This window comes from Branchiostoma lanceolatum, chromosome 12 (genome assembly GCF_035083965.1).
Source record: "Branchiostoma lanceolatum isolate klBraLanc5 chromosome 12, klBraLanc5.hap2, whole genome shotgun sequence".
Lineage (NCBI taxonomy): Eukaryota > Metazoa > Chordata > Leptocardii > Amphioxiformes > Branchiostomatidae > Branchiostoma > Branchiostoma lanceolatum.
In genome coordinates, this window is record NC_089733.1 from 8,008,661 (window position 1) to 8,035,070 (window position 26,410).

Genomic DNA, 26,410 nt, shown 5'->3' on the forward strand with positions numbered 1-26,410 from the left:
AGACCGCTCAAAGCCCCCATTTCTGAAGAGTGGGCAAATACTATACCTGTTATATGCAGTTTGCTTAGATGTCGCAAGAGGCGCAGTATCACTGGTACTTATCAGTTTTCTGTCGGCTTAGACCTGATCTCAACTCAGAGTTTTAGTTTAAAGTTTCCTTTCTGGTGTTCATACTACATTGTATATCATGTACATTACATTTTTCATGGTATTTGATTTTTCTAACATGCCAAGATTTGATAACAACGCACATGGAAACATCAGTGAAAACAAGTAATTACGAACGTTCGTTTTAATGGAAAACACCAATGCCGTATAAACAATGCACATACATGTTGCAGACAATGCAAAATAGTAACATTGTTCATTTGATGTTCTAACACCGCGTACGACTGTTACAAAGTTAAGACAGGAGACAAAGTAAGGACCACACTGCTTGAAATCAAGTTCGTACCGGTAGAATATGACAAATTCTTCAATATATGTTTTGTGACATCGGAAAAGGCATAGCGGGAAAGGCTGGTATTTTGGGAGGCTTCAAAAAAGTGTGTCTATGGATGTGTTTTTTTTTGGGATACAGTTCCATACACATACTTATTTTGTAAATAAAGATTATGCTGTGAAAACTTACATTCTCCGTGTGATGAAGTTCTCTCAGTTTACCTACAGCCTGTGTGACACTCTTTTTACGAAAACTAACATAATTAATCAATAAACAAATAAGCCATTGAAGATATGCTAAGCATCGTTTGTACTTGCTCACGTTAAATGTATTTAATATAATATAATAAAAAATATATCTAACTTAAGTACATGCATTCGACAACTTCTTTGTTGTACTCGGAAATGTTAGATGGCCATTTTACTAATAGCTGTATGCACTGAAAACTAAGTTCCTTCTCTCATAAACATTTACATATGGCACGGTATTTAATAACGTTATCAATATCAATAACTTCTTAAACGATGCGAAGGTTGCTTGGATAATCTAGCATCTAATGTCTTTTCACCAAACATGATAGTTACAGTCGCCCGATAAACATTCACTCAACAATCCTAAAGCAAATAAGATATGTTTTATACATTCCTTTACAGTTTAGCCGAGAATGTAAAAAGATAACAATGTGAGCTCATGGATGCGGCTAGTTTTAGACAACACGCCAATGCAACAAAAAGCATAATCTCTAAGCAGATGTGGGGTAGTGGTTGTCAGAGAAGCCCGGTCAGTCATAAAAAATTACGATTTTCTACCCGTACATCTGCTTGGAGATTACAAAAAGCACGTCTCCTCCTTAGGGCGCATTATCATCATCAAAATGGCGACAACCCAGTATTTACATTATTCGACAAAACTATCGAAAATTTTAACTGACAACGCCACAATCATCCCGGATTAGTAGGTTCTGTTTCCTCTGTGTCCTCTGAATCTTTCGGCACCCTTGTACTTTGCCTACAAACCTCCTCGTACGAGGGAGGAGGCGACGCCGGGTAGTAGGGTGGAGGTGCGCCGGGGAGGGTGAAGGTGAACCGCGGGAGGTTCGACCTGTCTCCCGTCCGCGGCGTGGATGTGGTCGTAGGCGCTTGTGACTGTGACTGGCCATCTGTACGGGGACGACAAAGAAAGCTGTCAGCATTGGAATCCTTTGCTATTAGCTTTTATACAGGCTATGAAGGCATGCTTTTGACTGCGTCAGAACGTGTTTTAGCCATGAGAGGCGTTATTTGGTATCTGTCCTTTGTGCTGAAAGTAGCCTTCAGTTCGCCCAAGAACTTTCCTTGCATGGGGAAGTGTTTGGAAGTGATGGAAGCGAAAATTTAGGACTAAATGTTATTCTTAAGTATATCCGTGCCTGTATTTCTTCTGCATCTAAGTAAAATGGTATGTTATTTCAGTTCCTTCAGATGATATGAATTTGTCTGTTCCCCTACCTGGGGGAGCGATGTTTATCGTCCTGACTCTAGTCCTCCGGCGGGATCGGGACCGGCCGCTGCCCTGTTTCCACCTGCAGCATGCTGCTATCACGGCCAGGCACAGCGTGAACAAGGCGACAACTACTATGGCCCTGTAGAATGTACAGAACAACACAGAAATTAGCTCAATTACTGTACTTGCAGAAATGTTCGCGGTGCTTTTATGTTCGCGGTTTTCGCGGCGACGTTTCACCGCGAATTGAAAACCACCGCGATCGAACATTTTTGTCCAGTACTGTAGCAGTATGTGACTTAAGCGCTACCACAAACTTAAGACCACCGCAAACACTCCATTTTCGCCTTAGCGCGAAATAAAACCACGCGAACTTAAATGTATTTACGGTAATTGCTCGCATCTGATTTTTACTCTCTTGCTACTTCCTTTTCTGCCTCAGCTGTATATGGCATTACCAGGTGCACGTACACATTGGCATAAGTACCATCGCTAGAAAATATCTACTGTGTAACCATGGTGTATTCCCTACCAAGGCCTTGATGATAGCAAATGGCTAGTTGGGCAACATTAACCGTATGTATTGACTGTAGGTTTTGTATCAATTTGTAGTTCGCATAATGTTTTGATATTTCTTGCAATCTTTTATGTAAACAACTTTGTTTGGGGTTTCCCCCCAGGGCTCATGCTTCTCCTGGTGAAATGAAATAAACAAACTAGACTGGCCGTCATTTGCTTTAAGAGCAAATTCAGGATGTTTCGCCCATACTCCTCATGCAAGAAGTGGGCTGTCCCAAAATAACTCCTGGGCAAATCCAAGTTTCTGCATAATTTATGCAAATGAGGTCCTCATGAGCATAAGTTATGTCCAGGTGCTTTCACCTTTCCTACATGTACCTACATGTACAAGATGACATCCACAGCTTTTACAGTAAGGGGAATACAACATCATGCATAAATTATGCAAGTGAGGTCCCCATTAGCATATGTCATGGCCAGGCGTGTGCACCTTTCCTAAAGCTACCTACATCTCAAATATGACATCTGCAGGTTGTACGGTAAGGGAAATACAAGTTTCAGCATAAATTATGCAAATGAGGTCCTCATTAGCATAATTATTGGCCAGGTGCATTCACCTTTCCTAATGGTACCTACATCTTAAAGATGACATCCGCAGCTGTCACGGTAAGGGAAATACAAGTTCATGGCCAGGTGTGATCACCTTTGCTAACGGTACGTACATGTCAAATCTGACATCTGCAGCTTTTCCGGTAAGGGAATTACAAGTTTAAGCATAAATCATGCAAATGAGGTCCTCATTAGCATAATTTATGGCCAGGTGTGTTCGCCTTTCCTAAAGGTACCTACATCTCAAAGATGACATCCTCAGCTTTTACGGTAAGGGACATACAACTTCATGCATCGATTATGCAAATTGGGTCCTCATTAGCATAATTTATGGCCTGGTGTGTTCGCCTTTCCTAAAGGTACCTACATCTGAAAGATGACATCCGCAGCATTTACGGTAAGGGACATACAACTTTATGCATACATTATGCGAATTAGGTCCTCATTAGCATAAGTAATTGTCAGGTGTAGTCACCTTTCCTATAGGTACCTACATCTCAAATATAACATCCGTACCATGTAACATAAGGTACATATAACTTTCTGTAATACCATTAGTAGAGGTACCCCCTGACATCTGCTTGGTTTTAAGTCCCAGACATGTAGGAGGGCTTATGTTACAGTATGACCTAGTTCTTGCTGGCCCCGACAGAAAATAACCAAAAATTGCATCAAAAAATTGCAAAATAAATCATTTTGAAGTAGTGTATGCCAAAAAAAATAATGGGGTCCTTTGGGTAAATATCCAATGCACAACTAAACCAAATTTCAGGTCCTCAGGTTTCAACACCACGGCACTGGAGGCCATCATGTGCGACTTTTGTCTGAAAATGACCAAAAAACCTCCATAAAATCATTTTAAAAACTTATATCAAAAAAATTTTAAAAGGGTCTAGGGGTATACACGTACTCTACCTGCATACCAAATTTCAGCTAATTTGGTCGACGGACGACCGAGAAGAAGCGATTTGAAGGTTTGACAGGAGAAGAAGGAGAAGAAGAAGAAGGAGAAGAAGAAGGAGAAGAAGAAGAAACCTTACAAAAACAATATGTTTCGTTGGCGAAACATAACAAACAAACAAACATGTAAATATCAGCCAAACGAAGAAGGAAAGAAAGAAATACCAGTGCTACTACAGAAGAAAAATGAAAAGAGGGACATGATTTGATATGATTATACGGGATGAAGGCTTAGCAGTTTGATCTCCAGTTTCTCCCCTTTAGCGTATTGTATATTCGGACATGAACTGACATAAATAAACATACCAGAAGTACCACACGTTGACAACATTGCTGTGAACAGCCGCGTCCTCAACACAACACGTCCTCTCCTCACCACAGCATCGCGTACTACAACTGAGGGCGAAAAGACAAAATAAATCATACATGCATAAATGTAATCATATATACATACATGTATATGATACGTACATGTACATATGTCACTGTACATGTACATATCAAGCAATAAAAGGGGTCTTACTTGGGCCGATATTCATTTAACCTACATGATAATGGAAGTCTGGCTATACACAGGAAACTTAGTTAAGACAGACAACACCGTGTTGTAGTACAGCAAAAATATGAAACTGTTGAAAGAGACGAAGCCTCAGTTGGTGTAATTCTAAAGCTTCTTCTTCCGAAAAGGAAACTCCATGGGCATGGCGTCCGTGGCTTTTGCTTTCAGTAAATAAAAATTTAGTTGCAATCCCCCCACCCATTGGTAAAGATTGTCAACACGCCACTCAAGGCGATGTTTGAAAACTAATTAGATTAGGGAGATTTGCAGACGCTCTTCCTGCTTTGGAAGCTACATTCCTACAATAAGAACAACGTTTTGTAGTATCGCGTAGATCTCAATGTGCTGTATCTCTGTAAAAAAACACAATAAGCTACAATAAGAACAATAAGCTAATAAAAAATCTCTGTAAAAACAACACAATAAGCTACAATAAGAACACCAAGCTACAATAAGAACAACGTTTATAGTATCACTTAGATCTCAATGTGCCGTATCTCTGTACAGAAACAACACAATCTGAAGAAGAGCAGAATGGTCCATTACTCCATTTATAAAGGTACAATCTTATCTTCCCACCACTTCGTTTCATGTGCGTCTATCTACAATGAAATGGAAAAGTCTTGCTTATCAACCTTTTTTGTAACCAACTAATTACACGTTTTGCTGAGGGAAAACTTTCACAGCGTGATAGAGTGAATGCTATCTATGCAAGGAAGATTAGAATGTCGACATTTGCGTTTATCTATATCTATCTTTCGACAGTTACTGTAATAGAAGCGGGCCGCGGGGATGAGTTCCTATGGCACTCAACAACACAATATAATCTTAGTTGTTTATTTGGATGAAGGGCTTCAGGTGGAAAATGCACTGCAGTTCATTTAAAGAGAACATTTCAACACACAACACAAATGATTCCCGAGTGGTGGACATTCAAATCAAGTGAGTAGGGCCCAGAATGCCATCACCTTATTCCAAGAAACCGTCGCTCTCTAAACCTTTCTTTGATACAAGTAGTTGCAGACTAAATGCAAGAATATTTGTATTTTAAAATGGGTACCCCCTCCCGTTGCCAGTGAAGATGACATCAGTTGAGGTCAAAGCCAAACATCATTTGACTTATTACTTCCGTGTACATTATGTAACCGTAGCAGACAATAGTATTAACTAGAATAGCAACAAATGCCTGGATATCAAATAGCAATTTTGAAGATTGGCACACACGAAATCCTTGGATGATACTTTCTATTGTATGTGTACAAGGTCGTTTGCTGGGCTTATTATCCTACACCACACGCCTTTCCGTCCTTTTGTTCAAATAGACAGTGGTACACATTACAAACAAATAGATGTACATTATTTTGGGGAAATAGGTCGGAGATAAGATATGCGTGATTAAGAACGAGAGTAATTTTTACACGGTCTTCAAAATTAAGTTAGGTTTCGTTTAACGGTATCATTACTTGGGAACTCCGACGACCCCGTAACGAAACTGTTTTCAGGATAATTGTATAAACCAATTAGCACTGCCAAAGCGATGGGACGCCGTAAATAATTAATGAGGACATACGGCACTGGCGTGTGTTTTTGAGAATCGTATTCGGGAAAGATATGAGGTGTGTTTTGAGGGGAGGGTTGGGGGGTGTTGTGCTAGAAATATGGACCAACTACATTTTACCTGTGCTGCATTGCTATGTGAACCAGTCAGAATTGCCATGAAGAAGGTGACAGAGGGTCACCGAAACGTCGGTTGAATAAATCCCTTGGTTGTGAAAAAAGAGTCTTTTTATTCAGTGACTTACCAACCTGATGAAACTATTCACGGATACATTTTAGATAACTGTTAGACCTTCAAAAGATATTCATTACCCAACCATGACAATGGCAATGCCATGGGCAAAAAACGCGTGGCTTGCTTATAGAAATATATTCTACATCCGTAGGCTAGATATATTGCTTCTAACAACTGGATCATCAACGAATTCATAACTATCAGCAAACCTTCTGTTCGAAACACAAAATGATATGCCACAAAACAAGTACGCTCAAGTGGCAATGTCGAGGAATTTCCATCATTTTAACAATTGCATGAATGTCATGAAAATAAATGGGGCCTGTGGCAAGCAACCTGTTGGTGATATGCAGACATGGAGGCTCGTGTAGGGGTTTGTGAACATACATACACGATTTTTGATGCTGTCCAGGATCAAATGTAACGATTGAGAGCCTTCTTGATGTGCGATTCGTGGAATAAAGCCTGGGTTATGAGCCATTTTTATTTGAAACAACCTATTCTATGACAGTTTTTATTCTTGTTCATCTACCAGATATGTATCTTAATTATAGATATATACCAGATATGTCTTTTAGATATTTTGTGAAGAACATAGATGAAAAACATGTTCAAATTTCCCCGGTGTACCAAAGATATATACAAAAGTAAGACTTACTACACAAAGGTGGCTACATATGTCCCGAGATGAGAGTTGTAGTTGTACTTCAGACAGTACGCCGCCGCAACCAACTGAAAAACAAGAAATAGAACATCTCATACCTCCGTAAAAACATTTCCAATTTTTTGTACATTTCTTATTTCATACGTTCTTGTTTGTGAATTTCTCACTGATTTTCTCTAATGTATTTTTGCACCGGCTCTCTTAAGGTCTCGTTCCTGAATTACTCGGAGTGGGTAAGAATCCGTACCCAAAAAAATTAACGGCTGCATGAACGTGTGTTTATATCGGTGGGAAATTCCCTTTTAGCCAGCCCGACTGACCTCAAGCGTCAAACTGATGAAAGCTTGTTTGTAACTTAAGAAATTAGCAGGTAAAGTTCGGCAGCAGCGCGCGAGGTCGGACGTCCACAGCCCGGCATTGTCGGTGATGCGGCCGTGCGCTTTCAGCTGGAAAATGCATTTTTGGGGGGTATAGCTAAGTGCCGTTTGTTATTGCCATTAAAAGGCAACTTGTAGTTGGCAATTGTTTTACATGATCTATGGTAAATGCGCTCAACAGACAAAGAATGACCTTGGTGCATTTCCTATAGCTTCATTACGAATGCGCCCATGTAAAACACGTTTAACATGTAAGCCTATGGGGCGAAAAAAAACTCACAAATGAGACCTTAAAGTGAGAAATTGAAGACAGGAAATGAGATAACCTATTCTGGGACCTTTCTAGGACCTTTGACCTGACTTCCTGTTAGTGTCCCGACGTGCATAGCATGTGGAAACCAGCCACTCCACTGCATTCAAATAACAACAGACACACAAGTAGTGGTGCGTACCTAAACCCGAGTTTAGGTTTAGGTTCGGACTTGAGTCCAGAGGTTAAGGTTCAAGTTCGGACTTGAAAGTCCGGACTTGAACCAATGGAATATGTGTGCTATGAATATTTTTTTCCTGTTTCATGTAAAATTGCATATCGGCATGTATTTTACATGCAATTTGAAAACTATAATATGGGTAATTATATACAGTCAGTAATTAATGCAGAAGTTCAGTTATAAACACAAAGCAGCAATGTTTTCATATTTTTCCAGTGCAAATTTCACGATCTAAGGAAGCTTTAAGATGGCTTAAATCAAAAAAGAGTGTAAAAGCGAGAGATTTGTTTTCAAGTCCGGACTTGATTCCAGATGTTTAGGTTTTTTTGGACTTGAACCTAAAGGTTAGGAACAGGCCCGGGGTTTAGGTACGCACCACTACACACAAGCAAACAAATAGACAAACATACACATCAAAGACAAAACCTACCTGCTCGAAAGCAAAAACAAGTGTCATATTTCATCAATGAATTTAGCCTTTTGTATCACATATTGATTTAGCTCAGCAAGAGACGAGAGGTGAGAAGTAACTCAAAGTCTCGTAATATTGCTAACGTGCTGAGATAATATTGTAGCTTCTCGGTGAGACAGCGGGGGATAATAAGACATATATTCAACGCTGAAAGAGTACGCCTCAAATACAAGCTCAAATCTTACCACAGGTTCTGTCATACACATTACGTCATGTGTTGTTTTTATCTCCATGAAAAAAGGCTTTTTCATGAGATACTGTTTTGCTTGCGTTTGGTGTCTGTGTGTATGTTTGTGTCACCGGACGCTTAAAGTCGCCATAACTGTAGAACCTGTACATGGATTGAAATGATTTTTGGTATGTGGGTGGGTGTTAGGTGGAGGTAGGTCAAGGTCGATTTTGGGCTTCCTGGCATGTGTGACTGGAACTGCAATGGCGTATTTGTTAAAATCTTAAATGTAGAAGAACTGAAGAGTGGATCGACAGATCGTCATGTTCTTTGGTACACAGGTAGGTTAGACCAAGTTGTACACACTTAAGTGCAAACTATGCAAATGAGACCGAATTTGCATAAGTAAGGAGATAAATCGTTTGCATGTGTGTCGTCGGATACTTAAAGTCAGCATAACTGTAGAACGTGTAGATGGTTTGTAATGATATTTGGTATGTGGGTATGCGCTGAGAGGAGAATGGTCAAGGTCGATTTTGGGCCCCCTGGTTTGTGTCCCTGGAACTGCAATGGCCTATTTGTAAAAATGTTCTAAAGGGGTTTAACTGAAGAGAGGAACAACAGATTTTCATGTTATTTGGTACGCAGGTAGGTTGGACGGAGATGTACACACTGAAGTGCAAATCATGCGAAGTTATTGTGTTTGCGTGCGTGTGCGCGTGTGTGTATGTTTGTGTCACAGTGTATGTATGTATGTGTCACCGGACGCTTAAAATCAGCATAACTGAAGAACGTGTGGATGGATTGAAATGATATTTGGTATATGGGTAGGTGCTGGGAGGAGAAAGGTCAAGGTCGATTTTGGGCCCCCTGGTATGTGTCACTGGAACTGCAATGGCGTGTTTGTAAATATTTTCAAAGGAGAATTACTGAAGAAAGGAGCAACAGATTTTCATGTTATTTACTTGGCAAGTAGCTTAGATAGGGTTGTATACAATGAAGTGCAAATTATGCAAATTGGACTTAATTTGCCTAAGTAATGGGGAAATCTATATTTGCAGTTTTGGCCATTGTAGCACTACTAACAGCTGTTACGAAAGTGGGTCACTGTGGAACCTGAGCCCCCAACATGTGGCCGGGGGTCATACCATTAAGCGATATAGAATGGGGGGAACAGGTTTAATAAAAGAAAAGGTTTCATGGAGATTTTGGGTCCTAAGACTCTTGTTAAATCTGATTTTTATGACAATGTCCTGCTGTCCCAAAACTATCTAATTTATATCTAAAAGACAAAATATCTATTCTTATAATCTACAATTGTAGACAGAAATATGAAGAATGCTTGATACATACATCCGCCATATGCATGTCTATATGAATCAAAATCCTTTAATTCATTGTATTTCACTTTAACATGGCATCTATATTTGTATTCATATTTATATTTGACCTTGTTTGAAAATTATATTGTTCCATGCTTGCATTTCTAAACGACCTGTATAAGTTACTCTGGTTTTATATCGATTTTTAGTCCGCATATTGTTTTGTTATTTCTTGCAACCCAAAAGTCTTTTTCATGGAGATAACTACATCTTTATGTGTAGATACCTTCCTATGGTGTAAATCTAGACGCATGGTAAAAAGTAAGTGGGTCTGAACAAGAGGCTTCGGTAAGATGTATTCGCTGATCAACACTAAAATCAATACCAGCTCTTGGTTATGGACGTGGGAATGCCGGAAACACGGCGCCAGCCTTCATCTGAATACACACTTATAGCACACTCGGTCTTCACCCAGTGTGGAACATTTCGTTAGAATTCCTGAGATAAAAAAGCAGATACGTCCATACACACAGCTTGTCTAGATATCTGAACTGCAGATATCTGCCAGGCGACAGCTTTTTTCTGTGTCTAAACAGGAATTTTATGGTCTTAATTAGGGTTTTTTTAGATGTCGGGAAAATTTCAGCCGACCACTCTGAAGCATTCGCCCGACAACTCAGCGGGAGTCCCCGACCGCTCCAACCGGACGTCTAAACAGAATGTGTCGCGTAGTAGACATCTGGAGGTCGGGGTTCACGCTAGTTTGCATATTTGGCGGGCGATAAAGCGGGAAAACTTCTTAGCATCAAGGACCATTTGTTCCCAAACGGACGACGGACTTCTTTCGTGATGCCAGATCGTTCGGTTGATCGGCCCTCCCCCCTCCGCCACGACAAGGGCAGCGAGTAGGAACGCAGCGTTGATTCTGACCGGTCGCTGTCGTCTTCCCCGGGACCTCAAACGCCTCTTACGCTCAACCCTTGCTTGCTGCCTCATGTTTAGCCACACGCGAGTCAGATAAAGAAAGAATACCATATTCATCATGACGAAAAACACAGGCGGTTCTCCCGCCATTTTGAAACGCGCGCAAAAGGATGAATAGGGTCACGAGTGCAATCAGCGCGCTGCGTGAGTCCTGCCGTACTTCCTGTCGGTGTGTATAAATGCGTCCAGATATCTAAGGCTCAGATGTCGGCGGATTTTTAGATATCTGAAAAAACTCTGTATAAATTGGGCCTAAGTGTGTGTAGGAGGTTTGAAAGGGCTTTTATGTCCGTGGATTCAAGAGACCTTGACGACATGAAGCATTGAAATTCATCATTACAGAAACAGTGATAATATCAACAAGTTGGTCTGTCCGGGCGCCTTCGAATCGATAGATAATGCAAATACTTCGCATCTGTCTGTCCAACTAGACTACTTTTTCTTTCTTGTATATGGATATCACAGAAAGAAACACATTTATTTTGTTGCATGGGGCAGTTGCTGGCTGCTTCGACGGGTTGAAATGGGAAAGTATCTTTATATCGCGTTTTATCCTCACGTTTAGGTCTAACATATCCATCTCCAAATGCATGAATAACTTCTTTATTATGTCGTTGAGCATACCAAAGCCTGTCACTTACCTCTCACTTACCTCTTGTTGATTTTCTTTTCTCATTTTTGTTTTATTCTATCAATTTGCACGTAATAAAAACAATTCCCAAAACATCAAAAAGGAAAACGTACTGGGGTAGAAATTAAGAATGAATGAACGAATGAAAGAACTTTATTGTATATTTATGCTTAAACAAGCTAAGTACAGGTCATGGTGATAAGCAAAGGAATACATACAGTGGTGATAATATAACGTAATAGAATGTGATATCTTACTATGTCAAATAGGACTAATCTATACCTGCTTGAGATCTTCCTCATCTAACTTTTAAGTTAGATGGGGAAGATCTCAAGCAGGTATAGATTAGTCCTATAAGAATCAGCTGTTAAAACAGCTGATTCTTAGGGCAAGTTTGAAAAAAATGAATAATAATGATAATGAATGATAACAAATAAAAATTGTCAATTGATGATTGTTGCCAGTACCTTAAGGGGCTATTTTGGGGGTAGCAGCAATGTAGATGTACCAATTAGCAAATTAGGCGAAGTGTGTATTTCTCCTGGTCATTGTTCGCAGCTTCCCTCAGGGATTCAGTAGAGCAGATTTATCATTCATGATCACTTCAAAGGTTTCATTTGTTGTATCTTGTTACTACGCAAAATTCGATTCGACACAACAATGCCAATACCTTCGGGCAGTACTGACTGGCACATGGCACAAATCATTTTGCGAATGGAATACTTGTTGTATAACAGCCGTTCTATGATGCTCCTGGATCATTTTTTTAAACGATCTCGCTCAATGCAAGGCTGTATTGAGCCACTTCTCAGCATTGAACTAATTGAACTAATGTAGCATAGGTGAGAGACAGCGGTGTATGTTTGTTTTGAAGGTTTGTAGGTTGTATTCGGGGGGAAAGCAGTACTAGTGTGCTGGGAGGGAGTTCCAAAGTTTTGCAGTTTGTGGAAAAAAAGCTATTACTGTAAAATGACTTTGAGGCTGGTAGTTGCACAGTATAGTGGTGTGAGTCAGAGGAGAACCTGGTGGTACGCTGAAAAATTCTCTGTGGTGGGACGAGTAGTGACAGTTCATTGGAACACTGGCCGTGGAAGCATCTATTGAATAGAGACAGGGAGGCAATGTTACGTCTGTGTACATCTTTTTTGAAGATGTGGCGTGAGCACGTACGGTTGGCTAATTGAAGTTGTCCATTATCATCTGTCTACTAGTGGTAGAACAGTCGTGTAAAGGCCCTGCTAGCGCTCCACTTGCCTACAGCGAAATTCTGTTTGGTTGTTTCAGAAGTGGCGCGTAAAAGAGTCGTCGAATGCTGGATTGCTTTCAAATGATTAAGGGTAACATAATTAAAAGAGACATGCCTGCCTTTATTCAATTTGGGGGTAGTAAAGAGTAAGAATTTATTACAAATTTACATTTTATGAAATGTCGCATTCCGTGATTAGTCTTGGTAATGATCGCTGATCCCATTTGGAACATATCATATTCCCCCGTGGATACAGATATATTATATGATTAGAAATGTGTATTCATAGAATGACATTACACAACACAGAAAAAATTACATCTCGAAATTATTTTTGCACTATGCGCGTGAAACTATAGAGACCACCGTGTAGCTTATTTTTGTGCCGCTTTTGAGCACTTTTAATATGAAATTATCACACAAATGTGGTAAACAGTGGCATTAAATGTCAATTTTGTAAAGATTACAGCAACTTTAATATTTGCAGTTTTCAAGTCTCATAAAATGCTCTGGTGCCTTTAAGCTATATCCATCGTTTCATACATGTATATCCAATCTTCATTTTAGGTAGATTTAAGGATTCAAGATAGCTTTGAAAATGTCTAACAGGCCTTTATTTTACACACGACTACCTGATTTATTTATAAGTAGCTTTGTGCATTTGGAATGCATATGGATCTCAGTAACGTTACCATTTCAGACAAATAGGCTACTTTACGTAGCCTCATTCGTAGACTTCCTAGAAAGGCGGCGTATATATTTTGGGGAGGGGGGGGGCTGACGCGATTTCTTACACGGGCTAAGGGAGTTATGTCGCCGAGGGACGACCCTCTTTCTAGGGTCGTCCCTCGGCGACATAACTCCCTTGCCCCAAATATGTATGCCGCCTTTCTAGGAAGTCTGCGAAGGAGGCTAACTTAACGCCTTTATGTGTCAAGATCGACGCGTACTGTTGAGAAATGGCAAGCCGATATATTCAAAGATTTAGAGCTTTTGGGATGTCTTCTGGTAGTACTTTAAGACGGGAGACGCTACATAACCTGTAACCTTAGCAGTTTTGGGCTTGAGCCGTACCTTCGGGTTTACATCAATTTTGACTGTCATCTTGTGATAATACGCATTGGTGCAGAAGTGATATGTATTGTATATTAGAATATACCGGGCTTCAATCTTCAACAATGCCTTTATGCTTGCTCAAATACTTCGCTTATACCGGTCTATTATTACATGTGGTAGATATGGATACATCAGTTTGCATATGTTCTTCATATATAGATATGCGGTGTACACTCGAAAGATTAATTTAGCTCGTTTGATATCATTTATGACCGTCGTCAGGGGACTATGTGCCACGTGCCTTAAAGGTCTGTTAGGAGCAACACATATCAGGCGGTAACCATGGAAATAAACAGATGATTCAGCATATACTCAAGTATAAGAACTGTGCATTCTGTTGTTGGGTTTTAGAAAATGACGAGCTAGGCCATTGTATGGAAAATCATTTTACTATTATTTTTGTAGAATAGCTTGATCAGTATTCTTCTCCTCTGTCGTCGCGGAAACGTGTGCATCTTTGTACGCCGTCTTACGATTTTGATACTGTAGAAGTTTCAAGTAGGCTGCTAAGAAACCTGCCGCCGAAAAGAGTCTAAAACATTTTTTTCCGTTACAAGAGAGCTGAAATTTGAACGACATGTGCACGGACACCCTACGAGAGCCCTTACGTTTTTGACCGTACTACAAAGGTCACCGAGCCCTTACTTTTTAAAAACTTGTTAACCGATAAACTAAGTCGGTCTCATATCTGGAATGATATATTGAAGAAACTAAGCTAGCAAAAGCTGTAAACGATACAAATTCTCATGTTGAATTCCTTTCCTCTTTTTATGAAGAAAGCGTCTGAAATATTAGAAATGATAAGCACACATGTTTCATGAATATTACATGAAGTGTCTATGACTTTGCACTGTTACTAGAGGCACGGGAACAAACATCATAAAATGAACTGCGTTTTCTGGGTGGCTGAACCCTTGTCTGGAGTCATGCTGTATTGTCATATAACCTTTCTGTCTTGTCAGGTCTACTTCAAAAAGAAACTCACTGTAACCCTACACCATTACAATAGGGTTTCCTGTGTTCTCGTGGCACGAACACTAGAGGGATTATGACAATGTATCATGGAAAAATCGGCTTAACGGTCGCTACCATTAGCCCTTTTCCGCGTGTGTATGCTTTTGTAGTCGTTGTAACCGACAATAATCCTGTGTGGTGGTCTCAAAAAGAGCTTTATCAAAATTTAATATTTCATGGCCTGTTGCTCTTGTAATTACTCAGCCTTGCGGTTTGGTCACGACACCGTGGAAGGAGCAACAGTGACATGATAGTGGGGAGGATCATGAATAAATAAGGCAGTCTTCTGCAGTACGTCTGGCATCAGATGGTACCGCTTAAAACAGGTCAAAGAACCTGACCTACCTTTGCAGCCTAATCACAGGACTAAATGTAATAAAAAGTGGTCGTATTTCTACTTTGTGCAACATTCAACTCGTAGTCGTACAATATTCTTTCCCAATGATGTACAAATCGCTCTGTTTTTACGAATATGCAATCGTGTCTTTCAGAAATCATGAGATTATTCTGTGATAATACTAGGTTGTATCAGATCAAGCTCTGTGAAAGGAGGACAATCTTTATCTGAAGTCATCATATGTGCTATCTTCTTTTAAATGCTTTACACACGACTCCGTGGCCTCGGGGAATTTTTTTCTTGTTTCTTTGGTTTCCATCGTATCCGGTAGAAGAACATGTTACGAACAATACATGCCCCTGTAGGTTATATACCATTCATGTGCTAGACAATGGCGATACCTGAAGCAAGCTCACAACAACCGGCTTATTGAACTCCATACATATCTTGGTTATAATGACCGTTGTACGACCTCTTTTCCATCTGACAACTTGTGCACTGACGCGAATGCTGTATGTTAAACCATATTTGTTTGCATATTTCTTTTCTATCATGTATTCAAACTGATTGCGGGAATATACAAAGATGTCAGAAATGTTTGATAGAACGAGTGCGAGACATTCGTGGTTTGTCAGTTCGGAGACGCGCATTGCTCACTTGGTTTGACATCAGCTATTCGTAGTTCACTGCATAAATACAACGGAGTGTCAGTTTCGACTTCAACTACCATCAATATCATTTGAGGTGTGCCATCGCAACGTTATCCTTCAACTGGCCAACCCAACGTTGCGTACGCAACATTTCTATGAATCATAACGGATTTCTTACGTGAAAAAATGCTCTGAAATTAATGATTTTACCATTAATCGAATGTATTTTAAAGATAGTGTCAAGTGAGTATACATGAGTAACCAAAGGGACCTGTCTTTTGGGTCTAACACGACGTCGCCTACCCTACCCTACCGCAAGATGTGTAGATACATGCCGGTTATTCGTCTGCTATGACTGTATATGTTCTAACTGCAACTCACCTCCCACTGAGAAGCAGCTAGCAGCGCAGGCAGAGTCTTCTCCATGGTGTACTGGACCTCCCCGCTGCACGTCTGTCCTCATGGGAATCCGTTAACCGGAACAGCCCGTGCCACACACTGTCCCCGGGACGCCCGTGGTCAGGTGGAACAGCAAAGGGTGTGTCAAGGGGTTTTCAGGAATCTTCATAAACCATATGGGATGCATTAGGTTTTTCGTGTACATATTTCTTGTCTGAAATGGCCTTGAATGAGTGAATGTCATTTTCCGTACTCTTACAACTAAGATGTTTATTATTTTACCGACCAATTCGCCAGTCGCTTTATTTTTGTAATCATCATAATTCTCATCGTTAGGATTATTGTTATTATCATCATTCTATTACTACACACAGATGGCTAAAATTGAGATGACAGCTTTTCCCTTATATTTAAAGGAATGATGCATGTTATTGTTATTTCCATGGGTTTATCCTCCTGGTGCGCGTACGTGGTTAAGTATGGTTATTACCGAAGACGGTGCGACTTCTGTGTTACCGTAGTGTTACCGTAGAACACTACATAAACATAGTTGTCAAGTCAGTACATCATCCAGACGCAGTTGGTGATAAATTGACGTACGGACAAATTTTTAGTGATGATTTTGAAACTTTTCCATTATTCTAGAAACATGTGAAAATACTCTCTGTATATGGGACTAATGTCTAACCACAAAACCGCTATTGTATAGCATCGAGTGTAACTCGTAACACACCCTTTGCACTAAAGGCTGCAGCCATTGAGTAACCGAACGTTTGGCAGATCATTTAGCGAATTTTATAGATAAAGAACGATTTGTTCCCGTTTTATGAGTTTTGTTGTCTTTTAGATAATACTTAAACATCGTGCATCATATTCCAATCATGAAATCTGACAATTTACTGAAACCAGCTCAGGGGCACACCCATGGGAGCCACCACCTCAAGTTTCAAACCATCTACGCCAGAGCCGACACATACAAAGTCTTCTACTTCCCCCGTACGATTCCCCAGTGGAATACCCTGCCTGGCACGGTTGTGACGGCTCCCACTGTTTAGTCGTTCCGTGCCAGGCTGGAGGCCTGCCCGCCTTAGCCCGGGACCCCAATTCCCCCCTACTTTGCCTCTGATGGGGCTATATGGGGGCATCTAAATGTAGAATGTAGATGAAATCAAGGGCACACAAATCCAATCTTTGTCGCTCAACGGGCGCTCAGCAATCGCCGTCTAGTGCAAAGGGGAGAATTCAGGCTAAGCTCGCTTCATTGCACCCAAATAGCTCACCTGATCAGCGAACCAAGAAAAGATAAGTACGATGACCTGCAGGTCTCTCACAGGAGTTTTCGTGTGACCTTCCCGTCGTGCAAATGGTGACAGTAATGTGAAGTGACGTTAATCAGCACGGTAGATCCGTCACGTGACTACTGACAATTGGTGCCGTGCTATCAGACAACAGTTAAATGGTCCGTTGCACCGTTTCTGAGTAAACAGACATTAGCCCTCCTACAGTGCTAGTATCAGGCCATCTACATCTGATAATGAAGTATACAGCATTCAGAAAAGAAGACTTGGTAAATGTAGAGATAATTTAGTTCGGAAGAAATTGAGATACGCGTCCTTATCTCCTTCGTATGCCATAATTGTCGCCTGTTGTGGGACTATCTTCCAGCATTGATCACGATGATAACAATGTCAGATTGTGATCTGAAAGGTCAGGTGAGGATTCTGAATAAGTCTCTATTTCATAGAAATTGATGGAACGTGTCAACGTCTCTAGAGCACTGCCTAAAACCTGACGATTTTGCCACCAATTCTGCCCAATAAGGCTTTAAAGACGCCAATGCTGTCAGAAGAGTTGGATACCACAATTCAAAACACAAGAAATAACCACGGTGTGTTATTGTTCTAACTTGAGCTGTGCTCACTTCTGTGAACTTGTTAAATCCCAATCTATGTGACTGAAAAGAGGTATCCACATGTCCACATTCATCCAAGCATGGTTCGTTCAGTTTTCCTGATGATTGTGCACTCTGCGTAAGATTTTTTTGCAGTCTTCAACAAGATGGCGCATCCCAACTTGTTGACATGTCTTGGTTTAAACTTATTCGACACCACAGGAGTTTGAAATTTGTACGTTGTAACCAACGGAAACATGCAACTAATCATAACACCAAATTCAGCACCAAGGACAGGATAGCACTCAGCTCGAGTCATCATCTGGGGACGTCATATTTTCTTCGCTAGCGTGAAACTATAAGATTTGCCAAACCAGATGATTTAGAAATTCCAACGGAGAAGGTAATACAAGTAATGGAGTGGATTTTGATGAAGAGAGCAGTTGTGAAGAGCAAAGGTAAAGGTCCGGTGGCCTTTTTGAGACCGTAGGGCAGTGGGTTGTTAATCCAATAGTATAATAGGCATGGTGATGATGCCGAGAGTGTCAATAACCGTAAAATGATGGGCACTCGTAACAAAACGCAACTAACGAGGAGTCTGTGCAATAGACCAGAGAAGTGTTACGACGTCAATGCAACAAAACTGCAGAAATGAGGGGTGACCTGCCACAGCAGGAGTGTGACAAGCCAGAAGTGGTAATGACGCGATGTGACAAAATGGAAGCAATGAGAGGACGATGTGCCCAAATCAAAGGTCGTAAGAGGGTAATGTGACATAGTATGACGTGATGTAGAGAAGTGACAATATCGGGTAGGGGGTTATTTGTTCGGAGTCCAACCATTTTGGGGGTTCAGCTGGATGGCTACTCTTGTGAGAAGGGGTCTTTAATACCGCTGTCAATGATCTGTAGTGACTAAAAAAGACTCCATTGATACTGGACAAGGAAATGTGTAGCATGGAGATAATTTTATTGCCATACAAAAATATGTAACATAGATATAATCTGTTGGGCTTTCCATTACACAGTAGCAATTTAATAGGCCCAATGTCAGATTGAACTGTTCTTCACATTTTATGTACAAAAAGACGGAGACGAAATATCAAAAATAGCAGTAACAAAATATGTACAGTCTACAGTCTACAGTATCAACATCAGCGAACACAGTAGGGTTTATTCGAAATTGAAAATATATGTTAGACGTAAAGGCACGAGAGAGATTCTATAGGAAGAACATTGCCAACAATGTTAAGATATGTTATAATACAATCTTTCATTGTCCAAATTTAGTCATGTATGTGATAAATGCTTGCATCACAGCGACTTTGCATTTTGAGGTCACTAATATAGACATAAGCTGTTCCCACGTGGAAGATAATACCCTTCCGTGCTAGTCTAAGGAGATTTCATATATTCCTTGATCTTTCCAATGTTATTAATCTAAATCCCAGGCTGCTACAGATTAGACGTCCACTCCACGGAAGTCTACTCTCGTCATCTGAGAAGTTTAACCGTGAATAAAGAAGAAAGATTAGAGTGAAATACAAAAGTGAATATTTCAACTGGAAAGTCATGATGCATTTAAGATAGACAGAAGCAAACACTAGTAAATTTTACGAAATAATTCCTCATGCAAACAAAATTCTAAAGACATTTTGGGTATGTTGGAAAAACGGGGGAAAATAAACGAATTTCGTGATAATAGCCAGATAATGAATATTCAGGTTAAGTCATTGTCTTAAGTGCCCTCAGATTTGATAATGATGTGAACATCACCGTAGTTTCGACACATGCGCAGATGGCTACAAATCACAGACAAGGAGGGCTGAGAGAAGTTTAGATCGACATTATTCGGTAATATTCGTGAATGATCGGAAGGCATCGCAGAAAGTCGGAAAACAAGTAGTTAAGCGAAAGAGAATAGAAGCGAAAAGTCGGAAACGTGACTACATGGAGGTTTAAGCCACTGGACATTGAGTAGGAGTAACAAAGTCGGAAAAGGAGAGCACGAGCTAGTAAGAGCACAAAGTGAAGACACTTGGAGAAACTGCCAGCTACAAGAGCTTTAGAAGGAGAGCCGAGATGGAAGAAGTTCTAAATGGTCTTTAGAGAAAGATAGAAGATAAGTTGGAGCTCATAGTAGAGAAGAGGTTTGAGTAGAGCGGAAGAAAGTCAAGAGAAAATTCAAAGGTCGAGCAGGAAAGAGAGAGAGAGAAGAAGAGAGAAAGAAAGAGAGAGTCAAGTTTGAGGAAGTGTAAAGGAGGTAGCGAAGTGTTTCAGAAAAAGGTTTAAGCTAGCAAAAGTGGAGGAAAGAAAGCATAGAGGTGAAGACAACATCGCCATCTTGTGTCGACAACCTCACAACAGTTTTGTCATCATCGGGCAGGGGCCTCAAAGTTCGCTTTACATTTCCTCCTGCACAAGTTAAGTATACTCAAATGGAAGTTACAAACCTTTGACAGCCTTAAGTCCATCTTGTCCAGATGCCATCAATGTGTGAAGGATTGGGAGGCAGAATGTCTTAAGGGAAGACACAAGGAAAAATAATAATAAAGGTAGCCATAGCTAAATTTCACATATGTTGGAGTGACACAGGAAGATGGAAAGAGATTGGAATTAAGTGACAGGCAATGCAGTAATAGAGAGGAAAACTAAGAATGGACGTTTTCAGAAAGAGGTCTTAGTTCAGAGAGAAGTCAGATCTAAGGTGCAATGAACAGACCAAGATCAGGAAGAATTTAAGAGAGAAGACAGAGTTCAAGAAGAAGTCAGAATCTAGATAGAAAACCATGTGAGAAGTCAGAGTTCGGGGAGAAGTCAGAGTTCAGGGAGAAGTCAGAGTTCAGTCAGAATGCAGAATGAAGTCAGAGTTAACGATGAAGTCGGAGTTTTGAGAGAAGTCAGAGCTCAAGGAAATGTCAGAGTTCAGAGAGACGTCAGAGTTTAGGGAGAAGTCTTGGTGAGAGAGAAGTCAGAGTTCAGGGAGAATGCGGGGTTCAGAGAGAAGTCAGAGTTCAGGGGGAAATCAGAGTTTAGGGAGAAGTCAGAGGTGAAAGAGAAGTCAGAGTTCAGGAAGAAGTCGGAGTTCAGAGAGTAGTCAAAGTTCAGAGAGAAGTCATGATTTAGTGCCATTGTGGGATACGTCAGAGTTTGGGGAGTAGTCAGGGTCTAGGAAACGATCCGAGAAGTGTTCATTGAGAAGTAAGAGTTCAAGTAGAAGCCAAATGTCAAGTAGAAGTCAGAATGCAGGTAGATAAGAGTCCGAGATAAGGAAGAAGTCAAATTAGAAGTAAGGTTGAAGTTAAGTCAGAGGTAAGGTAGAAGTAACGTATCAGACGAAAACAAGACAAACAGAAAGGTTAAGGACCAATAGAAGACAGCGTGAGAGAAGTGTGGAGGGAGAAAGAGGTCATCAGTGATATTAAGGAGCTGTGAAGTCAGAAAGAGATGAGAAGCAGAACAAAGAAACAAGTCGGAAATGGCTGAGTAGTAGGGAGATGAAAAGTAAAAAAAGATGAGAAGTAACATGTCGGAAAGGGTTGAGCAGTAAAAGGAGGTGACAAGCTGAGTCAGAAAGAGATGGGTATAGTAGGGGGTGAGAAGTCACAAAGAGCTGAGCAGTAAGAAGAGGTAGAGACGTGTAACTAGGTTGAGCTGATAGATAATGTGAGCAAGATGTGTCACCACTTAACGTTGACAGAGAAACAGTCAGGGAGAAAAGGGGTCATTTCAAGTAAGAAAGACGTGAGCAATATTCAAAGGTAATAGGTCAGGTTAAAAAGAGGTGACATGTAGAAGTATGTACAGTGAAGTGATGTAGACTAGAAGTCGTATGTGATCGGTCAGAAGAGAATATCTGTGCTCGAGCAGTAGTTTGAGTTGGTTGGTCAAGTCAGAAAGAGGTAAGCAAGTCAGAACGAGGTGACAAGTAGGGAAAATATGAGCAGTAGGTGAAGGTCAGAAATGGGTGGCACGTCAGAAAGGGGTGAGCAGTAGCTGGAGGTGACTAGTCAGATCAGAACGAGGTGAGCAGTAGGAGGTCAGATAGAGGTGAGCAGAAGGAGGTCAGATATCAGAAAGATGAGCAGTAGGATGTCAGAAGTCAAAGGTGAGGAGTAGGAGGAAGCAGAAAGAGGTGATCAGTACGAGGTCGAAAGAGGTGAGCAGTAGCAGGAGGTCAAAAAGAGGAGAGCAATAGGAGGGCAGAAGTCAGAAAGAGGTGAGAAGTAGGAGGAGGTCGGAAGTCAGAGGTGAGCAGTACTACCAGTAGGAGGAAATCAGAGAGAGGTGAGCAGTAGGAGGAGGTAAAAAAAAGGTGAGCAGTAGGAGGAAGTCAGAAGTCAGATGGAGGTGAGCAGTAGGAGGACGTCGGATAGAGGTGGGCAGTAGGAGGAAGTCAGAGGTGAGCCGTAAGAGGAAGTCAGAGAGAGGCGTGCAGTAGAAGGCCAAAAAGACGTAAGCAGCAGAAGGGGGTCGAGAGTTGGAAATAGGTGAGCAGTAAGAGAGGTCAGAAAAAGGTAAGCAGTAGTAGGAGGTCGGAAGTAAAAAAAGAGTTGAGCAGTAGGTCAAAAGTCAGAGATGAGTAGGAGGAGGTCAGAAGTCAGAGGTGAGCAGTAGGAGGAAGTCAGGGAGAGGTGAGCACTAGGAGAAGGTGGTCGAAACTCAGAAAGAGGTGAGAAGACGGAGGAGGTCAGAAGTCAGAAAGAGGTGAGCAGTAGGAGGTCAGAAGTCAGAGAGAAGTGAGTATTAGGAGGAGGTTAGAAAGTGGTGAGCAGGATGTCACAGAGAGGTGACCAGTAGAATGTCAAAAAGGCGTAAGCAGCAGGGAGAGATCGAGAGTCAGAAAGAGGTGAGGAGTAGGAGGAGGTCAAAAAGAGTTTAGCAGTAGGAGGAGGTCAGAAGTAAAACAAAGGTGTGAGCAGTAGGAGGTCCGAAGTCAGAGGTGAGCAGTAGGAGGAAGTCAGAGAGAGCTTAGCACTAGGGGGAGGAGTAGGAGGAGGCCAAAAGAGGTGAGGAGTAAGAGAAGGTCAGAAAGATTTGAGCTGTACGAGGAGGTCAGAAGTCAGAAAGACGTGAGCAGAAGGAGGTGAGAAGTCAGTACAGGGTGAGTATCAGGAGAAAGTCGGAAAGAGGTGAGCAGTAGGAGGTCCGAAGTCAGAGGTGAGCAGTAGGAGGAAGTCGGGAAGAGGTGAGCAGTAGGAGGTCAGAAGTCAGAGGTGAGCAGTTGGGGGACGTCAGAGAGAGGTGAGCAGTAGAAGGTCAAAAAGACGTTAACAGTAAGAGGAGGTCGAGAGCCGGAAAGAGGTGAACAGTAGGAGGAGTTCAGAGTCAGAAAGAGGTGAACAGTAGGATGAGTTCAGAGTCAGAAAGAGGTGAACAGTAGGAGGAGTTCAGAGTCAGAAAGAGGTAAACAGGCGGAGGAGTTCAGAGTCAGAAAGAGGTGAACAGTAGGAGGAGTTCAGAGTCAGAAATAGGTGAACAGTGGGAGGAGTTCAGAGTCAGAAAGAGGTGAACAGGCGGAGGAGTTCAGAGTCAGAAAGAGGTGAACAGTAGGAGGAGTTCAGAGTCAGAAATAGGTGAACAGTAGGAGGAGTTCAGAGTCAGAAAGAGGTGAACAGGCGGAGGAGTTCAGAGTCAGAAAGAGGTGAACAGTAGGAGGAGTTCAGAGTCAGAAATAGGTGAACAGTAGGAGGAGTTCAGAGTCAGAAAGAGGTGAGCAGTAGGAGGAGTTCAGAGTCAGAAATAGGTGAACAGTAGGAGGAGTTCAGAGTCAGAAAGAGGTGAGCAGTAGGAGGAGTTCAGAGTCAGAAATAGGTGAACAGTAGGAGGAGTTCAGAGTCAGAAAGAGGTGAACAGGCGGAGGAGTTCAGAGTCAGAAAGAGGTGAACAGTAGGAGGAGTTCAGAGTCAGAAAGAGGTGAACAGTAGGAGGAGTTCAGAGTCAGAAAGAGGTGAACAGTAGGAGGAGTTCAGAGTCAGAAAGAGGTGAGCAGTAGGAGGAGTTCAGAGTCAGAAATAGGTGAACAGTAGGAGGAGTTCAGAGTCAGAAAGATTTGATCAGTAGGAGGAGTTCATCAGAGTCAGAAAGATGTGAGCAGTAGGATGAGTTCAGAGTCAGAAAGAGGTGAACAGTAGGAGGAGTTCAGAGTCAGAAATAGGTGAACAGTAGGAGGAGTTCAGAGTCAGAAAGATTTGATCAGTAGGAGGAGTTCATCAGAGTCAGAAAGATGTGAGCAGTAGGATGAGTTCAGAGTCAGAAAGAGGTGAACTGTAGAAGGAGGTTCAAGTCAGACTTTAAGGTTATAGTCAGAAGAAGGCAGATGTCAGATAAAAATGGATTCAGAAGTAAGATAGAAGTGCAGTGAGATATCACATAGAAAGTATGCCAGGAGAAGTTGAGCCGAAGGTCTGACAAAAGTAACGTCATGACAAGGATAGAAGGTCTGATGGACGTTACGTCAGAGGTTTGGTAGAAGTGAAGTCAGAGATCTGAGGCTACGTCAGAGATCAAGTGGAAGTAAAGTCAGAGGTCTGACAGAGGTTACGTCAGAGATAGGATAGCAGTAGAGTCAGAAGTCTGATAGAGATTACGTCAGAGTTTTGGTAGAAGTAAAGTCAGAAGCCTGATAGATATTACGTCAGAGAGCGGGTAGCAGTAGAGTCAGGGGTCTAAAAGAAATTTTTCAGGGGTCTAAAAACCGTCTGAAGATGGAATACAGTTGTGGTAGAAACCTGATGTAAATCTAAGATTATTCCATGTAAACTGTGCGAAATAAAGAAATGTATAGAGGATAATGGATGAAACATTTCTGCCTCACTGATGTCCCAATCACACATTGATGAGCATCTGGAGAGACGCTGGTCGACAGGTCGGTCTGCAGGAGTCATGGTCCAGCTGGTGACGTCATCCAAGATGGCTGCCGGTGGTCAGGACTTCGGTCCAGCAACGCAACAGAGGAGAAAAGAAGTCAAAGGTAAGTGGCTGAAATTCTAGCGCTCATAGACAGTCATTAGTAAGTTGGTTTGATATTTATCTGATACCCTCATATTTTCCACAGCCGTGTGTACGGTCTCGGACCCGCCTTACCATCTCTCACGGTCACGGCCAGAAGTGGATTTCAGAAGAAAGAAGGAGGGAAAGAATACAGGAAGAAACGAGGAAGGGAAAACGATACGAAATAAACGTAAAACAAAAGAAAAAACTCAGGAGTGGACATAGTATCATTAATTGTGAATAGCTTTGGAACGAAGCATCGGATAGTAGACAAGGGAAGTTAAGCATCTAGGAGCAGAGAATATAGGAGGACATGTTCGAACATGAAGTTTAGGGTTGGGTTGGTACGGGGTAACCCTGCTGTGAAATGGCGAGCTTGAGGATAACTTATATCGAGGACTTTGGATAAAGTAGACTGGACGATAGGTAAGAAGGAAGGAAGAAAAGCTATGTCTACACACCAAGAGCTGTATCACACGGGGAAGAGAAACGACGCCATCTAGCGGCCAACACATGTTACGCCGCGCAGCATTCACACACCATTGTATCAACATCTGCAAATAGGAGATGAGAAGGTCACGTGTTAGTGGAATAGAGGTGGTAGAAAAAAATCAAAACAGCTAGCTAAGCCAAGATCAGAGGAACATACAGTGAGAGCAAGAGGAGATGAATGTGAAACAAGTGACGAGGATGAATGCATTTTAATCATAGAGGATAGATAGATGAGAAAGAAGATAACTTGTGAAATAAGCAAGAAGGAAATAGCACAAGACGACGAATTGTTATTGCACGAAATCACATGAGTGAACTGGACGATGTGCGTCAATGACACGTTTGAATAGGCCTAGGGATCATGGAGAGTGACAGCATTAGCCTCGTTCTGGTGCGTTAACGCATGCGTTCTACGACCGTACTCATGTTGCACATGTCCTAAGGCCGCAGCCAAACGCTAAGAACGTGGTGAAGGATACGTATAGGATGGCACGTGTGAACTTGGACAAGCGTAAGTGGTAAGATCAGAAGCATAGGAGAACATACGAAGTTTGTAGACGTGGGTGAGAAGACACGTGAACAGCTTGGCGTAGCTCAGATAGAGAGATAGATAGAGAGGAAATCCAACAGCGGGAGTGAAGTGAGAGGAACATACGCCTTGGGACAAAATCACCCCATTCTGCAGAAAGGAAAGAGTGAAATGTAATGGTAAGATACTGCAGTAGGAAAGAACGACATTTTCGTCCAAGAGTAGCATTAAGTCAGGAGCAGACATGGTTGGAGTCACGTGTGAGTCATTG

General features: G+C 41.5%; 1 protein-coding gene and 1 long non-coding RNA gene across 3 annotated transcripts in view; both read right to left on the reverse strand.

Moving 5' to 3' along the window:
* Positions 1 to 1,123: 1,123 nt before the first annotated feature.
* Positions 1,124 to 16,338, reverse strand: LOC136445870 (uncharacterized). The gene is made up of 5 exons (XM_066444074.1): positions 16,218 to 16,338; positions 7,022 to 7,095; positions 4,319 to 4,408; positions 1,930 to 2,063; positions 1,124 to 1,601 (listed from the first exon to the last, which is right to left on the reverse strand). Exons 1-5 carry the CDS (start codon positions 16,260 to 16,262, stop codon positions 1,384 to 1,386), a joined length of 561 nt encoding a protein of 186 aa, XP_066300171.1. The 5' UTR covers positions 16,263 to 16,338; the 3' UTR covers positions 1,124 to 1,383.
* Positions 16,339 to 23,989: 7,651 nt separating this feature from the next.
* Positions 23,990 to 26,410, reverse strand: part of LOC136445913 (uncharacterized) — a 32,459-nt gene continuing 30,038 nt past the window's right edge. The window contains exons 4-5 of one of the 2 annotated variants that reach the window (XR_010757454.1): positions 25,580 to 26,289; positions 23,990 to 25,057 (exon numbers count right to left, since the gene is read on the reverse strand). This is a non-coding gene — a long non-coding RNA (uncharacterized lncRNA). Of the gene's footprint in view, positions 25,058 to 25,162; positions 26,290 to 26,410 lie in introns of those variants that run through there. The other variant, XR_010757453.1, reaches the window with a different exon arrangement.